This window comes from Gekko japonicus, unplaced genomic scaffold, assembly GCF_001447785.1.
Source record: "Gekko japonicus isolate JY-2015 unplaced genomic scaffold, Gekko_japonicus_V1.1 scaffold227, whole genome shotgun sequence".
NCBI lineage: Eukaryota > Metazoa > Chordata > Lepidosauria > Squamata > Gekkonidae > Gekko > Gekko japonicus.
The window spans coordinates 296,838-315,348 of NW_015164189.1; the positions used below are offsets into that span (position 1 = coordinate 296,838).

At 49.9% G+C, this 18,511-nt stretch overlaps 1 protein-coding gene across 1 annotated transcript in view; it reads left to right on the forward strand.

The window, feature by feature from the left end:
* Positions 1–18,511, forward strand: part of WDR59 (WD repeat domain 59) — a 79,948-nt gene that overhangs the window by 48,191 nt on the left and 13,246 nt on the right. The window contains exon 20 of the mRNA XM_015408249.1: positions 14,785–14,918. Coding sequence (XP_015263735.1) covers positions 14,785–14,918 — 134 coding nt within the window. The remainder of the gene's footprint in view (positions 1–14,784; positions 14,919–18,511) is intronic.

Below are 18,511 nucleotides of genomic sequence, written 5' to 3' on the forward strand. Positions count from 1 at the left end.
GTAATTATAAAAGGCTCTCCACTTAACTTTCCCTAATCTTTGGTGGGGGTGTGATGTCAGAGTCATGGGCAGTAGCACTGATTAGTGCTGTGGGGTTTGGAAAAGAGGGGTGGAGGGTGACTCGAGTCCTTTCCGCTGTCACTATGCTTGTAGTTCTTAGGCAAGCCGGTCATGTTCTGGTGGCCTCTGCTTTTTCTTGAGGGGAGCTGTTTAAATGTTTGGTAGAGGAGTACAGATTCAGTAGCTGGCAGTGCAAGGTTAAGGTGGCTTAAGAAGCCCAGGAGAGTGACCAACACAATACCTCTCCAGCAAAAAAGTCCCTTGCCTGACATCTGGGCCTGCCACAGGAGGGTCTGTCTCCCAGTGGGTGGGTTAAAGACATGGTCAGATGGGGTGCCGTTCTACAGTACGGGAACTTCTCGGTCCCTCCACTCGGACATTTATCAGCTGTGTTCTTTTCTTCCTCTTCTCGTTGTTCTCAATGGTTCTCCTCTCCTCCTCCTCCTCCTGGGCATAACGTTCTCATGCGCAGATGTCTCCTTGCTCTGCCAGACGGCGTTGGTCCATACAGGCGATTAACGACTTCCCGGTACTGTGCGCTGTGTTACTGCTGCCCTTGACTTAATTCTGTCCGCTGTCGTTGGGCCCAAGAATAATTTGCCACTTTCTTGGCTTTACGTAACCCAGACCAGAGCTGGGCAAAACCGGGGAGGGGGACAAGGAAGGGGAAATCTTGCATGGCTGGCTAATGGGCTCAGTAGTGGCACTTTGGATCAATCAGAATGGGTGGGAATCCTTCCGTGATCATGAGGGAGGCAGGATTGGAGGATTTGGAGAAGGGTTATGGGATGTGGAGTTCTCACCCCCAGTTCCATGCGGAACGGAGAGGGTCCATGCCTCAGTGTTCAAGCATCTGCTTCAAGCAGGCCTCTGGTTCAGTCCCCAACATCTCCAGTTGAAATGATCTGGTAGTAGTTGAAGTCAAAGGCCTCTGCCTGAGACCCTGGAGAGCCACCACTAGTTAGGTAGTAGACAAAACTGACCTTAGTAGAGGAAGAGTCTGCCTCGGTATAAATCAGCTTCATGTGTTCAAACTGATGTTCAAACTAACACCAATGAGAGCCAGTTCGGTGTAGTGGTTAGGAGCACGGACGCTAATCCGGGAGAACTGGGTTTGATTCCCCACTCCTCCGCATAAAGCCAGCCACAGTTATTTCAGAACTGTTCTCTTAAGAGCAGTTCTCTCAGAGCTCTCTCAGCCCCACCTACCTCACAGGGTGTCTGTTGTGGGGAGAGGAAGGGAAGGAGACTGTAAACTGCTCTGAGACTCTTGAGTGAAGGGCAGGGTATAAATCCAATTTCTTCTTCTTTTTCTAATGTTACATTTGGCTTCCTGACAGTTTCCATGCCCTTAGGCACTAATGACTTTGAAAGTAAACTAGAGGAAGCATGTGGGAAATGTCTGGTAAATCTTCAAAGATGTGGGTATAGTTGAATATGATTTCCCCATGGCCTAAAGGTGCAGCTTCCATGCCTGATTTCAGTAAAGAAGAAGAGATTGAATTTATACCCCGCCCTTCACTCGGAGTCTCTGAGAGGCTTACAATCGCCTTTCCTCCTTCTCCCCACAACAGACACCCTGTGAAATAGGTGGGGTTGAGAGAGCTCTGGGAGAATAGCTCTGAGAGAACTGTGATTAACCCAAGGTCATCCAGCTGGCTGCATATGGGGAATCAAACCCGGTTCTCCAGATTAGAGTCCGCCACTCTTAACCACTACACCAAACAGTGGTCCTTAAGTGGTGGCCATGGGCTGCATGGTGCTTGCCGATGTGTTTCCTGATACCTGACTGCCTCTTCCAAATCTCATCTTCTCTAAAGCTAAGACCCTGTTGCTGACTTTTCTCCACTTAATTGGAGTAGGAGATGCTTCAGAAGAGCCCCTGGGGAATTGACTCTGTGTCTGGGTGGAGCACCAGTCATCTGCCTCTGTTTTGAAACCTTTTGACATTGTGTGAGTGGACCTAGCCGGCCAATGGCACCCATTTTGTTGTGGCATTCCAAATCTGTCCTCAGAATTATGAGCCTGAGGTTAAGCCGTGGCAGCCTGGAGCTCCAGGGATGGGAGAAGGGGCTCTAGCATCCCCTTTTCCCCCATCTTAGGGACTGCAGACCTCCCAGCTGTCTGGACAAACACCTAGTGAAGCAGAGATGGAGGCAGATCACCCTCCCACCACTCTCCCACTTCCGTGTGTGGGAATGAGACTGGGCAGGGGTGTTCAGTACCTGCAGCAACAGGAGGGTCATGGGGAAGGGCCGTGGCTCAGTGGTAGAGCATGTGCTTGGCATGCAGAATGACTCGGCTTCAGTCCCCAGAATCTCCAGGGAAAAGGATCAGGTGGCAGGTGATGTGACAGACCTCTGCCTCCCTTGTGGGTGAAGGACTTAGAGTCGGAAGCCCAAAGGGTGCTCAAGACCACTGGCCTAGGACCCTCTTGTGTCTTCCTTCCTTCCTTCCTTTTGGTTGGAAGGGGAAAAGACCTAGGCAGCAAGTTCCAGAGGAGCCACCATTTCTCCCCTTGTCTTATGGGGAACAGGGAGAAAAGCCACAGGCTACTGAAGGCCTCTTGGCCTGATCCAGTACTTCCCCTATCAGGTGACAAGGGGTAGTAGCTGGGAACTTGCAAGAGCAATTCTCCTTCCACTCAGGGTTAGTCTTGTGTGGCTGGATAATGGGCTCAGTACCACCATCAGGCCGATGGTGGTAGAGTGTGCCTCTTTACAAGAAGAGTGCCGTTTAGACAAAGATGACTCCCCCATCCCCTGAGCATCCACTTTGAGTATGCCCAGATGATGTGCACAGATTCTGAGGCTGGTGTGATTGAGATGACCATGGTCGTCCCCCCCGTCCCCCACCCACTGTGGTGTTTGGAAGTCTTTTGTAATATGGGCCGGCTTATGGAGCGTGTTACAGAGAGCAAGAGTCGTTCAAAGAAAATGAAATTCTATACTTCAATCTATTGGCGAGACTCCCCCGCCTCCTTGTCCGTTCAAAGATAATTGGATTAGGTTTTGAAAATGAAATTCTATACTTCAGTCTATTGGCGAGACTCCCCCGCCTCCTTGTAGGGTCTGTGCCATTGTTAACCAGTGGGGATGGGGACCATCCTTCTGCATCTTGCTTGGTTGGTGTTCCTGAACCCGGGTCCCTTGATGCTTGTTGGGAGTGGAGCTAGGTTTGGATGGGTCCATGCAATAGCCAGAGTCTAAGAAAACAACACCAAGAGAACTTCATATTCTTGGTGTTACCCGCCCTGTTTTGCTGTTACCCGCCTTGAGCCTGCTCACAGGAGAGGGTGGGCTAAAAAATCAAATAGACTAACCTAAACTTGGTTAGAGAAGTGTGTTAAGCCAGCCAGAAATCCCAACTGCACTTGAATCTCTTTCCAGGTGCTGGGGCTGCCGACCCTGTGTTTGTAGCATGATCTTCATCGTGGTCTCTGTACAGTACCACACATGGGTTGTGCACAACCTGTGCACGGCCTGTGCACAACCTCGACCGGAGAAACTTCCAGAGCTTGCCTCCGAAATCCTTTTTTGGCGGGCTTTCTTCCTCCTGGGGAGCAGGCACGCACTGCACATGCCTGGAGCTGGGGGGGGAGCCGCCTCCCTTCCACATGGGAAATTCCTGAGAATTTGGGGGGCAATGCCTGGGTTGGGTGGAATTTGGAGAATGGAAGGAGCTTAATGAGGTTCACACCTTGCTAGTGCTGCTCTTCAAATTGCCTCAGCTGAGTATTTTCGACCTCTTTCGAACCTCTCCTTCGTTCTTATTCTTTATGCTTTTTCATCTTCTGTTTAAACTTTAAAAAAGAGAGAGAGAGAGAGAAAACTTTAACTGTTTTTCCCCTCACTTTGTTTCTTTGTCCACCCCCCCCTTTCTGTCGGTGGGGTGGTGTTTGTATGGGAAAGACAAAGCTTTTTAAGACGTGTTGTTGTTGTCCAACTAAAATTCCATCTAACGACGGTTATGATCTTTGTAGGCAAGAGGGACCTAGGGGCAGCCTGAATTGGTGGGGCATGAATAAGGAGGAGGAAGATAGTAAGGAGTATCTGTATCTTGTCTATGATCAAAACTGCATTTTCTTTTCCATAGACAAATGAAATAGAGCGGCCAGGCTTCGTACCGTTCTTCTGGAGGCAGCCTTGTGCCCAAACGTGTCTTCGGCTGCTTCTCAGTCTTTGCTTCACCAGAACCCGGCAGAAAACCAAAAACCACCGAAGCATAAGCCGAAAAGCATGATGATAAACTTGCGTCAAAATCGAAACCAAAACCTTCAACATCGACTTCGCCCCAAAGCTTGATCCTGTGCTGATTTCTGGTCTGTTGACCTCTACTCCTGTGGTGTCTTCAGTCCCTCAAAAGGCCAATCTGCAGCCTCCGGTGCCACCGCCTACTTTGTCTTCGCTCTCCGGTTGTATCCTGCTGGGCCAATCCTCAAGATCGCCTCGCCAGTCTTCGTCTTGTTGTGAGTCTCGATCTCGTTCCCGTCACTAGAGAGCTTATATTCTCCTGAGGCAGGCAACACTAGCCTACAGGCTCATCTGTGTTCACAATGGTCACACAGTACACTCCCACACCCCTATCCACATTTTGGATGACAGGGAGCACTTTTTCAGGGGTCGATCCAGATCTAGGTCCCGTTATGACTGTAGACAGCGTGATTACCGCCCCTCGCCCTCTCCTTTGAGATCAGCGTCTGATTATCGGTCGTGGTCTCCTGATGTCCACTACCAAAGGCTGTAGTATCCTCGTTCTTACTCGAGGTCTTCTACGCCTCACCGAGATCATTATCATCGACTCCAACATACTGAACATCCCGAACACCGACAAGTTCCTGCATACTCTAGTGTTGACTTTAGATAAGGAGCATGAACGACACAACACACAGAGCTAGGTACAAGCTCTCTGAACAGCTCAGTTCATCTCTCTCTTCCAACTGATCTCTTGAACTGCCTGTCAGCAGCGTTTTATTAACAGAAAGAAAAGCAAGCTCATTCATTTGTACAGTGTTACATTATGAAGCTTCTATGTCAGGAATACAGAATGTTCTTTTCACAGGCAAATTGCAAAGCTTGTACTCTCTGTCTTAGAGTAATTTTGCAGTCTTGTGCAGAATCAGAAAAACCCTGTGCACATTGCCAAGCCAATCTCCCGGCGAGAGAACTCTCTGTGGGAACTCAAATTTTGACCTGGGAAGCCTGAACTTTGACCCCGGGCATGCCTCCAGGATTTCCGTTCCGACCCCACACTCTAGATGTTCGCATTCTGTTGCGTCTGCTTGTTCTCTGGCGCTCGATCAGCCTCCAGAGCTCTCGAGATCTATGGATGCCCCGAAGAGTTCTCCCTTAGAACCTCGGTCCCATTCACCTGCTGAAGACCAGATGCCTATTGATGTTTCTCAACCATTGCGATCACCTTCTCCTTTGTCCCTATCGAACCATTCGGAATCTGGTGATCTTGATCCCGATGTTCTACACATCAATGATGAGTCTTGTCGCTCAGGCTCCTTATCTCCCACTGAAGGCCTACTTGGAGCTTGTGACAAGAATGGCTACTGCTCTTCAGGTCCAAGGCTCTACTCAGACGCCTGCAGTGACTGATGTGGTTCACAAACTCGTTTAGGCCGACTTGCCACCGTCTACGGTCCTGCCTCGGCTTCCTATACACCTCTCCGTTCTCAAAGAATCATGGGATCACCCTGCTTCAGTTCCCCCAATATCGAGGCGTTATGAGGGCCTCTATAAGATTCAAGAGTCCTCTGGGAAGTTTCTTTTTACTCAGCCTCCACCGAATTCAATGGTTGTGCACTCATCTTCAAAGTCTAAGCAACTAGTCCGGCAATCTGCTCCGCCCGATTGCGAGGGCCGCAAATTCAATGCAATTGCCAAGAAACTGTATTCGGTTGCTTCTATGAATATAAAAATCGATACCTATCTATCATACCTTTCAGCCTATGCCTTTAATGTTGCCACTGCTGTTCGTCCCGTGATTGAATCGGTCCCTGAGGAGCACCGCCTTCCTTTCTTGGCGGCTTTATCCGAAATCTGTACGATCTCTAAGCAGCAGATCAATTCTGTTCGTCATGCTGTCACCTGTTCTTCTAAGGTCCTTGTCTCTTCCGTTGCTCTCCATTGTCACACTTGGCTTCGGAGCACCTCTCTTCAACCAGATGTTAAATTCCGGATTGAAGACCTCCCTTTCGATGGAGCGGGACTTTTCCACTCTACCACTGACGAAGCTTTGAAGGCTGTTGATGATAGCCAAAAGCAGGTTCGAAACCTTGGAGTCTCGACCTCCACACCTCAACCTCGATACCGTTCCTAGAGATCTTACTATAATAAACACCAGCCGTCTCCTGCAACCACCTCTCAGTGGAGAAAGAGGCCTTATGATTCCCGCCAATCTCACCGACCCCGTCAGCAGGCCCCTAAGAAGCCCCAGCAACCAAAACAGTCCGTTTGACTGCTTCGATTGCCTGCTATCGCCTCTATCCTTCACCCTTACCGTTCGGACCCAACTCTTCCCCTTCCTTCTGACCTGGGAAGAAATTTCCACCGACTCTTGGGTCCTCATCATCGTATGGGTCGGTTATGCCATAGAGTTCGTCTCGCCTCCCGTCCTCCCTCATTTTGTTGTAACACTCCCAGATCCCTCGCTCTCCCTGGAGATTTCCGCCCTTCTCGACAAGGGTGCCATCAAGATTATCCTGGAGGAGCAACGAACCCTAGGTTTCTACTCCAAGTATTTCCTAGTTCCGAAAAGAGACGGCGGCTTGCAGGCCATCATGGATCTTCGAGATTTAAATCGATACATTCGATGCCACAAGTTTCGAATGGTGACTCTGCAATCTTTTCTTCCTCTTCTTCCAAAGTCCAGCTGGCTAGTGTCCATAGATCTCCAGGACGTTTATTTTCATATTACCATCCGCCCCCAACATCGGAAATTCCTACCTTTCGCTGTTGGAAATGCACATTACCAGTATCGAGTCCTCCCGTTCGGGCTTTGCACTGCCCCAAGGGTTTTTACCAAACTGATGGCAGCTGTGGCTGCAGACCTTCATCATCGAGGGATTGCCCTTTACCCCATATCGACGATTGGCTTCTGGTTGCCCCTGCGGAGGACCAGCTAGCCCAAGACGTCCACGCAACCCTCTCCCTTCTTTGTGCCCTAGGGCTCTGTGTCATCCTACCCAAATCGACTCTCCGCCCTACCCAGATCCTGCAATTTTTCGGCGCCCGCCTCTATACCACCATCGAGACTGCCTTTCTTCTGAACTAAAGAGCCACGGACATAATCTCATTGGTGTCTGCATTCCAGACCTCTCTCCGACAATCCACTTGGTCCATCATAAGGCTCCTGGGATACTTCGCATCCATGGTCTTCGTTGTTCAGCATGCCAGATTCAGGATGTGTCCTCTCCAACTTTGGCTTCTCCGTGCTTTCGATCCTCTCCGGAGTCTGTGGCACAAGATCCTTTCGATCCCGATTCCAGTCATCGACTCCCTCTCCTGGTGGTCCCTTCCTCAGCAGCTTCTCTCCGGCATGCCCTTTCGGCATCCTCCTCCAGAGATTTTGCTGTCCACAGATGCATCTCTCTGGGGTTGGGGAGCCCAGTGTGGAATGCTCTCAATCAAGGGGACGTGATCTCATCGGGAAGCCACCCTTCACTTCAGTACACTGGAACTGTGAGCTGTTCATCTTTCTCTACGATCCTTTCTTCCAATACTGCGGGGCAAAGTAATCCAAGTTGCCTTGGACAATACAACCACTGATTTCTATATAAACAAGCAGGGCGGGACTGCCTCCCTTCGCCTCTGTAGGGCGGCCATCGATCTTTGGAATTGGTGCCTCCACCATTCGATCGTGCTCTCGGCGATACACATTCCAAGCATTCAAAACGTTGATGCCGACCATTTGAGCCGTTCGAGAACGTTGGACAATGAATGGTCCATCCATCTTCGATACCTGCGACCAGTCTTCCTTGACTTCGGTCGTCCGACCGTCGACAGCTTCGCCACTGTGGAGAATGCTTGCTGTCGCCTCTTCTTCACCAGAGGTCCGCCGTCAGCTCGATCTCTTGGATATGTCTTTCTTCACATGTGGAAGGGAACCCTATTTTATTTCTTCCCGCTCTTTCCTCAGATCACCCGTGTCGTTCAGATGATTGTGGCCAATGCCACTTCCTGCATTCTCATCACGCCCTGGTGGCCACGCCAAGTATGGTTTCCTCACCTCCTCCGTCTCTCCAAACAGGTTCCGGCCCCTGCCTCTCATCATCGATCTCTCTCAGGATCAAGGCAGGATCCTGCACCACAATCCGGCCTTCTTCCAATTGACTGCCTGGAAGATCCTGCACTAGACTTCCCACCAGAAGTGTCTGAAGTTCTCCTTAATTCAAGGAAGTCCTCTACCCGTATTGCTTACCGCTTGAAGTGGAAGAGGTTCCAGTCTTATGCCTCTCACCATTCCTTTGATCCAATCCAGGCGTCTCTCCATGAAATCTTCTCCTACATTGTCTCCTTGAAGGAATCTGGCCTCGCTTACTCCTCCTTACAGGTCCACTTGGCAGTCATCTCCGCATACCATCCCTTGATACAGGGCTCTACAGGTTTTTTGCACCATCTCACGAAGTCCTTCCTTAAAGGTCTTCTTCAGCTGTGTCCCCTGCGGAAGCCCCTTGTACCTTCGTGGAATCCCTCACTCGTCCTCACTCAACTCATGACTAAGCTGTTTGAACCCATGGCTTCCATAGATCTTCAGTTACTCTCATGGAAGACGGCCTTCCTGATTGCAATTATGACTGCTCGACGGGTAGGGGAACTTGCTGCCTTTTGAACTGATTCCCCCTATACAATTTTCCATAAGGGGAAGGTTGTTCTCAGACCAGATCTTTCTTTCCTCCCTAAAGTCGTTTCTGCCTTTCATCTGTCTCAGTTGTCTATCTTACCTACCTTCTTTCCAAACCCGGCTGACGTACCTCAGAGAGCCTTACACTGCCTCGATGTTTGCAGAGCGCTCTCATTTTACTTGCATCGAATGAAGCCTTTTCGTAAGTCTCCTAAGCTTTTCGTTACCTACAGTCCCCCATCTGCGGGGGAGCTGATTTCGTCTCAACGCTTGTCGAAATGGGTGACTTCCACCATAGCCCTTTGCCAAGAGCTGGCGCATCAACCCATTCCTACCTGTATTACTGCCCACTCTACACATGCAGTATCGACATCGACGGCCTTCCTGGCTGGAGTCTCGTTACAAGACGTCTGTGCTGCCGCTACGTGGTCCTCGGCATCAACCTTTGTGTCCCACTATGCACTCGACGTTCAAGCTCGACGGGATGCTGCATTTGGCCAGGCAGTACTGCGATCTCTCTTCGCTTGATCCTTCTGCTTCTTCAGGTAGGACCCGTGAATTTAAATAATGATGCTGTGTCCTAACCAATATTCTTGTCTCTTTCAGCTGCCAGCTCCCTCCTCCAACTGGTTCAGCTCTTGTAATCACCCATGTGTGGGACTGCGCAGAGACCACGACGAAGATAAACAGTTTGCTTACCTATAACTGATGATCTTCGAGTGGTCATCTGTGCAGTACCACAATCCCACCCAGCCTTCCCCACTGCTGGCATCTCCTGATCACTTACCTTAGGTTGATGGGACTTACCTGTAGCGGTCGAAGGAACTGAGTGGGAGGCGGCTCTCTCCCCTGCTCCAGGCATGCGCAGTGCATGCCTGCTCCCCAGGGCGGGAAGGGAGCCCACCAAAAAATGATTTCTGAGGCAAGCTCTGGAAGTTTCTCCGGTCGAGGTCGTGCGCAGGCGCCCAACCCATGTGTGGTACTGCACAGATGACCACTCGAAGATCATCAGTTACAGGTAAGCAACCTTTCGGCAAAGCCACTCCCTCCTTACCTGCCAGCCGTTTAGAATGTGACCCACTTGTACCTTTTGGAAATACCCTTGCCACCTGGCAAGCTGGTGGGGGATTTGCCGTATGTGGCTGATTGGCTTTCATAATGTGGCACATTTGGAAGGTGTGGCCTCGTCTTCCACCCATGCAAGGCCCCTCCTTCTTTTAAGAACAGTGGCACTTCTTTCCGGATGGTTTCCTTGGGCAAGGCTGGTGGGCTCAGGGGCAGGAGAGAAGGAGCGCAGCTCAGCAGGGTGCAGCACACACTTCACTGCCCATTCCCAGCACCTCCACTGGAAGGATCCGAGGCCTGGTTTGCTCATGAATGAGGTGGCAGAGCATGCTTTCTCAGACTGCAAGTTGGGGGACTCATTTATTTAAGCCTTCCTTGCTCAAAACTCATACGGCAAGGAGTGGACTGGGCTCTTATGCGAATGGGTGTTCAAAAATCATTCCCCTCACCTTCGTTCAGAAGTAGCACAGTCTCCGTTACCACCTGCTGCAGGTGTAGAACAAAGCCAGAAGCTGGTAGACCTCAAGGGGAAACGAAAGCCCAGCCCCGCTATGGAGAAACCTGTTGTAGCACCAGGAGGCAGTTTGCCACGGCCTTCCTGCCCTTCTGGGCCTTTCTTCAGAAAGAAAAGGCAGAGGAATGGAGCTGCTTTCGTGCCTCCCAAGTAACAGAGCAAGGAAGGTGCCGTTAATGTTCCCTGCAGGCAGGTCCCACAGCCACTGAGCCAACATGTCTGGCAGTCCTGTCCCGGTCTCTCAATCTCATGTGCTGGATGTCTGGTCTGCTGTGAGCACAAATAGATCCTTCCTTCATCTCCGCAGAGCAGTGTTTGGCAGGGAGGAAGGCCCGGAGCTGTGGGGCCTCAGTCATGCGTTCCACTCTACCTCCACCCCCCAAATCAGTCTGATCCTGAACTAAATCAGCTTAAACTCTCAATGTTATGTGGGCCTAGTACAGGTTTTGGTAGGAAGTATCTTTTCCTTCTCATCCCAACCAAAAGACAGGCAACCCCCCACCCCCCCCCCAGCTTGGGGCTGATGGAATTCATTCGCAGGGGGCACCGGGGTGCCTGTGGAAGTGCAGTTCAGCTGCCCTTCCTCCGATTGTACAAAGACCACAGCGGTTGCTACAAAGCAGTCAGTGGCTTATTCTTGGGCTGGATCTGTGTCTCGATCTGTCGATTGCCATGGCTGTCGCTTCCCATGAGCGTGGTAGTGGTACAGACGTGTAGGCTGTGTGGTCATTTGGTGCCATTTCTGCTTCCATTCCCTTTGTCCCAAGAAGTCTTTGTGTCTTCCTTTTGGATGCTTAGAGGGCAACGACCAGACAGTTTGAGTTTGTCTCTGTTTTGCTCTGTCCCTGCCTCTCCCCCCAAGTCGTCTGTTGTGCTTCCAGACTTCCATTTGCTTTGCATTTCCAGCATAAGTAGAAGCCATTCCTGCCCTCTTGTGCACCTAAGCTAACATTTGCCAGTCATTGTTGCCTGGGGAAAGTGGAGCCCATCTTTGGACTCTCAGGACAGACCTTTTGCAATGTCTAGCTTCCAGGTAGCGCTAAAATCAGGGTGCTATGAAGTTCCTGGGCTCCCCCCCCAATCACAGCTTGACAACTATGCCTGCTCAGGAACCATCAGAGAATTAGCAGATTGTAATGCTTGGGGCCAGATCTCAAAGGAATGGCAGTACCGCCCAATCTGTCTGCCTTGGTCCTTCTAAGGGGTTGGGGCTTCTCTACATTGCTAGGGGACAAGTTTAGTTCCATGCCCCAGAAGGGAGCACTTTCCCCGCTAGAAGTTCCCAAGATGGTGGAAGATGACTTGGCATTGGCCTTGAAGCCTGTGGAACTAACTGGGCAGTAGTTGGCTCTTCTCTTGCAGATGGACACTGTAGTCAGTCTACCAACTTCTTAAATCAGCTTTCCTCAGTGGAGGGAGGTGTGATCCCACAGAGCCACCATGAAAAAAGGAGAGTTCCATTTTGCATTTCTGTGATTGCTGATCTAGCCTGGGAGAACCGTTTCTCATACTCCCAGCACCTGCAGCTGTCTGGCCAGGATGAACTTGTTGTGTCCATCCAAGTAGAAAATGAGCAAGCTTAGCCATCCTGTTGGCCCATAGAGTGAATGGCCAGAGTCTTGCCTTAAGGCTGTCTTGCTCTTTTGACAAGGCAGAACATTTGGATATCGGTATAAGTTGGCTCAAGTGATTAAGACGCTGAACTGCAGACCAGAATGTCTCTGGTCCCAGCTCCTGCCAACCTAGCAGTTCGAAAGCAAGAAATTGCAAGTAGATAAATAGGTACCACTTTGGTGGGAAGGTAGCAGCGTTCCGTGCGCCTCAGCGTCTAGTCATGCCGGCCACATGACCACGGAAACATCTTTGGACAGCGCAGGCTCTTCGGCTTGGAAACAGAGATGAGCACCGCATCCCTAGAGTTGGATTCGACTGGCATTCAAGCAAGGGAAACCTTTACCTTACTATAATTCATCTGCGGGTATAGACAGGCAAGCAGAGTCATCTAATGCTCCTGTTGGGGTACTGAGATAAGCAGTGTGTGCTCTGTGCAAGTATAGAGAGAACTCCAGCATTTGGGACTAGGCAATACAGTTCACCCCCATATTTCCCAACCAGCTGCTGAGTATCCACGGATATCTCAAGCCCTGGTGCAGGCGACCCACACGGGTATGGAGAGCAGGCACAAGCATGTCAGCCTCACCTGATCACGGAGTCATCTGTATGGTGCAGACATGCAGATGAAATGTCCGCAGATATGCCCCCCCTCCCCATGATAAGCAACGCTTGGAAAGTAGTGTCACTGATCATGGGAAGAGGCTTTATGTTCAGGCACTTCCTTCACACGTTCCCACTGGGGTGACGGCTCAGTGGAGACGGGGCTAGTGCTCTCGTTCCTGGTCTCCCTCCCTGCGTGGTGAGTCGGTACACGGATGGGTCATCTCCCGAGGTCTTCAGGGTGTGTTTCTCTCACACACACTTTTCAGCCTTCTGCTCTGTGGCTTCTTTGCCACCCCTGAAGTAGCTTGGGGTGTTGATGTGCAGGCATGGGAATTTGTGCCGAATTGTGCCTCATGTACTTGCACGCGCCTTTATGTTGACAACTGTGACTTGCATGTCACTCAAACTGGGAGATGCATGAGCTCCCAAATGTACATCCATCTCTCTCTCTCTTCGCAATACCAAAAGTGCAGCATGCTTGAACCGTGTTTTGTTGAAGACACAGATGGTTACAGTTTCCTCCTCCGTACAGGAGCAGTGAACTGGGTAGGACAATTAAAGACTGTTGTTCACCTAGGGTTGCAGAATGCTCAGGGGGATTGTGTCTTAATGGTGGCGATTCTGCTGAGAGGTGCCTGTGAAATCTTAGAACAGTAGGTCTCCTTGGAGCAAGTCAACAGGGGGGTTTCCTGGCATCCTCTTCCTCCTCAGGCAGGTAGAGGGTTGCTCCCTGTGGTTTGCTGCCCACTTAAGGGAATAAGGGATTGTTGGAAGGCATTTGAAATGATGGCAGAAATCTAGTGGCAAATCTGACAGAGCATGCAGCAGAGCACACTGGAAAACCTGGGCATGGCAACCACAATGTGAAGAAGCCATACTTCTCCACTTATAGCGTTTTGTCAGCTGACTGGCATTCACAACAGTTAATTAGGGTAATTCGACATCTGGTGACTCTGACAGTCTGAATCCCAGAATGGTAGTAATTTGTTAGCAGTAATGATTTTGCACAGTTCTTTGGTAATGAATCATGCGGCAGAAGTGTCCAAAACACCCTTTGGTCCTTTTTTTGATAGTTTTGGTTTGGCATCTTTGGCTGATATTGACAAGAGATCCTGGGTTGTGCAAAGGCTGCTCACGTATCTTGGATCTATCAGAGGAGGACTTCCCAAAGCATCAGAGGCCCTTTGTTGAAAAGCCCTCTGTTAATCAAGAGGTTATGGCTGAATGTAGGCCAGTTTGTAACTTTTTTTTAGAAGCGATTGAACAGAGGGTGGCAGAAGTTTTTTTAGATAACCCATCAGCCCTTTTCAGTCTGGCTTCATGCCTGATTAGGGGGGCAGAGACAGCCTTGGATGATCCGGGGGACTGTCTCTGTTTTGCAGATTGATAAAGGGGACGCTTCCCTTTCGGTCTTCCTGGATCTCTTTAACTGCTTGTTGATACAACTGACCATTCACTGTTCCTTTGGAAACTAAAAATACAGATAAGTGAGATGGCACTAAAAGAATTCAAGTCTCCCCCACCTCCCCACTTAGTGCTGGCAGCACATCTCCCATCATCAGATCTGTAGCAAGCCTGGTCTCGTCAGCTGTCAGAAGCTAGGCAGGGCCGACCCTGGCAAGTGTTTGGATGGGAGACCTCCAAAGAATACCAGGGCCAGGAGTCAGAGGCAGGCTATCAAGCCACTTCTTTGAACACCCACCATGCCCCAGTAGGAGTCACAAGAGGTCACCGTGACCAGGCATCCACACAAGTCACACACAAAATACTCAAACCCCCCCCTCAAAAAAAAGATGTGTAGCTGAGTCAGAGGTTGGAGGAGAGGGCTTTCCACCAAACTGCCTGCAGAGGACCCTCATCTGGGCATTGCCCACCAAATGCTCCAGGCCCTTCCCTCTCAGTTCTTGCTGCTTTCTGCCTGCCTTTTATGGAGCCTTCCCAGCATATTACTTGCCCGTTTGCTAGGGCAAGCTTTGAGGGCTGTAGACTGACTGTAGTCCTCTAGAAGCATTCCCTGCCCTCCAAAAAGTTACAGCGTTCTCGTTGCCTCCTCTAACCCATGGTTTTGTCTACCCCAGAAATCCAGGCGATGGAAGAGCAAGCGAGAGGGCACAGATGCCAGCAACCGGCCCATCAAAGCTGCTGGGAAGGTGATCATTCAGGACATCTCTTGCCTGCTCCCTGTCCACAAGTCGCTTGGGGAGATGTATATGTAAGTACACAGGCCCCTGTGAGCATCGCCTTGCTTGGGCACAGTTGAGACAACCATTGCAATGGCTGAAAGGGGTATCCAGCAGCATCGTTCTTGGAAACTGAGGATCCTGCCCTTGCTCTCAGATATCTGTCCTGTGCTCGGTGATCATGGTTCATCCTGACATGACAGGGAGGTGACACCTGAGGCCAGTTTCCAGAATGCAACTATATGTTGAAGATCCTTCCGTGATGAGAATTGCAGATGGGGAGCCATGTTTGTAGCAGCAAAACAGAACAGGAGGTCCAGGGGCAACCTAAAGACTTTAAAATATCTTAGTGTCTTCTCAAGGTCTTCTGAAGACTTCAGGGTGCCACCTTTATTCAACTAGCATGGCTCCCCATAGAGAATTGTCATCTTGGAAGTCATTGTGGTGAGCTGTGTCAAGCGGGGCTCCATGAGTAGTCTCCAGTACATCTGACAAAGAGAGCTCTGACTGACAAAACCTTGTGGTGAAACAAATTTTGCTGGTCTTCACAGTACCCCACTCCACCCTTCCTTTTATGGTGTCAGTTTTGTTCCAGAGGTGGCATGTTGGCGGGGGGGGGGGCATTTCCCCTCCTTCCAAATTAAGAACTACAAGTGGAAGTGGAACAGGCAGCATAGTCCACATCTTCCAGCCACACTTTCTGTCCCTCTAGGTAAAGGAGAAGGCAGCTAGGTGCCACATTCTCCATCAGTGGAAGGTGTCCTTGCATGGGTTGTGCCTCTTCCTTGCTCTGTGGTCAGGGCATGTGCACATTTCTTGCAAAGTCTTCCACTCCCCTAAGGTGGCACTCCACCCACCCAGCTTTCCATGCCCTGCCCGCTTCGTGGATGGACAAGCTTCCAAAATGCTTTCACCTGTAGAGGGGCTGACAGGACAGAATACTGAAACATCTGAAGAAATCTGCATTTGCTCCCCACCCCGTCACTCACCAGCAGCAAAGGCTGGGTGACAAAGAAGAAGCTGCTTCGGTCAGAATGCCCTAATGCAGCCACAACAGCACAGCATGGTGGCCTCGTCCTTTGCAGTTCCGCAGCAAGACTCTGTGGCTGCTACCCGTGCCTGTCCTTCAGCTACCGCTCTCCTCTCCCCTGCTGAAGCACTGGCAGGGACAGAGAGTGAACGGCAGGTCCTCTCCTCCTCCAAAACATGGGCGGAGAATGGGCCCCTCAGCAGAAATGTCCTCAGCGCACTCTAGACAATGACTCTGACTCCATCGTCTTCACAAAGCCAGGAGTCTCCAGCAAGGACCACCACCAAAAGGGCATTTCCCCTCGACCTCAACTGTGGGAAGGGAGCCCCAGAACAGATAAGAGGGCAACAGTGGACTGCATTTGCCATTGGAGTTCCATCCCCGCTGGATCTTCCCTCTACCCAGACCTCTGTGTATATGCTGCTTAAAGTCATAAAAGACATTAAACATCATCTGAGAGAAAAAAGGGTATGAAGAAAGGAGACACCGTAGAAAGAGGCATAGCTTTTATAGGCAAACTGTGAAGTTGTACCTTAACAAGCAAGAGAGCACAGGTTCCCTCCCCCTTTGTTTGGAAGCATGTCACATGGGAGTGGGCAGTTCCCAGAATGGTCTCTCTCTGTGCTATTCATATTGCAGGGCAAGCCAACATTACCGTGGATACCCTCAGCAGATCTGGTTTGGTTAACCATGAATGGACCTTGGCAGACAAATACCTCTTCAACCTATTTTCCATCTCTGAGGGGTCCCAAAGGTGGACTTCTTTGCCTGCGAACACCATGCCAGAGACGACCATTTTTGCTCACAGGCTGCTTCAGTCTATGGGGGATGTGTTCCAGTTCATTTGACAGGGTTCCCTTTTTAGTGCATTTCCTCCCATACCCATTCTACCCAGGGTTTAGCCAAGCTCAGAACAGACAGATCTGCCTGTGTACTGAGAGCTCATTTTTGGCCACGCCAGCTGTGGTTCACAGCCCTGTGGGAGCTGTCTAGGGGCTCCTCTCCCAGGGGCTCAGGGCCTCCTGGAGTGGGGCACAGTGTGCTTCCATGATGTCAAGTCCCTTTGGGCACAGGGACGGGGTAGTGTCTGCCATCAAGCATGCATATATCAGATCTGGGACTCCTTGCCCCTTCCTAGTGAAGGCGAACTCCATCAAGGCACAAGCGTTATCTGTGACGATTCTGGTCAAAGCCATCCACATTCATTAAGCACTGTTCAATAAATGTTGATTCCAGTAGTGAGTTGCATGTTGATTGGTCTTCATGATTTGATACACATGCTTAGAAGATTATTACAAGGTTGATAAACATTAAAAAACAGGTTGAAAAAATATTAAATTTTAACATTTGCAAAAGGATAATGTAACATTTGTAAATAAAAATATATGCATATTGAACAGTTACTGAACTTACAAAAATAAAAGGTATTTCTTTGCAGTAACAAAAAGTTATCTATTCAGTTACATTGGATTTTAATCACTCGCTGTGTAAAGTAGTATTTCCTTTTTTCCTTCCTGAACCTACTGCCCATCAGCTTCATTGGATCCAGTATTTTGGGAGAGGGAGAAAAAATTCTCTTTGTCAGCTCTTTCTATCCCATCCATAATTTTATAAACTTCTATCATGTCCTCCCTTAGTCATCTCTTTTCTAAACTGAAAACTCCCAGGCTCTTCAGCCTTTCCTCATAGGGAAGGTGCTTCAGCCCCCTAATCATCTTGGTTGCCCTCTACGTTTATGAAGCACTGTAAGATAGACATGTCTCCCTCTTCTGAGGCAGCGTTTGGCCGATAAGGCCTCCAAAAGGTAGTTCCTCAGTGATTCTTCTCAGGTTAATGGAACTTTTCAATATTGCGTGCAAGGATGCCTTCCTCCAGTGATGGAGAACAAAAGGACTTCAACTTGAGGGATTCTTCTCATCAGTGGATCAGTTGTCAGAGGAGAAGCTGGAGAAGAACCACCCACTTTGATGAAGAGACTGTAGGGGATTGTTCTTTTTCAGTACTTCAGACTTGGTCATCTCCAGTTACAGGTCTTCAAAGTAAAGTCCAAGTGTACTCTGAGATGGCTATGCCGGGGTGGATCCATCTCCTATAAGCTTGGCAAGACATGAACCGGGGTGTGCGGAGTGCCTCATCAAGACAGGAGAAGCCTTTCCAAGAAATTTGCATGTGCTCTGCCCTCAGAGCAAGGAAGAGGCACAATCCACACAAGGATACATTCCAATCCACTGTTTAGAAGAAACCCTCATGGTAAATCCAATGTTCATTTGCCCTCTTGTTTATTCATCCTACTATTACGCTTCCAAGCTATGAAGCATGGCAAGGTACTCTGGTGTCTAGCCACTATCCTTTCTCCTGTGTTTCTCCCATATTCTGCCATTTGCTAGTTATGGTTAGAGGATGCATTCTCCCTGTCTTCTAACTTAAATGTGAAGGACAGAGAGAGCCAACTGGGATCACTGTTGCTTGGCAGTATAGCCAACTGAGCATCTAATTATCTGCTCTGCAGTCGCTTGCCTCCCCTTCCATTAAAGGGACAGCTGCAAAGTGCCCGGCAGGGAATTCAGCAGTAGCCTTTTAACCCAGAGGGAAAAA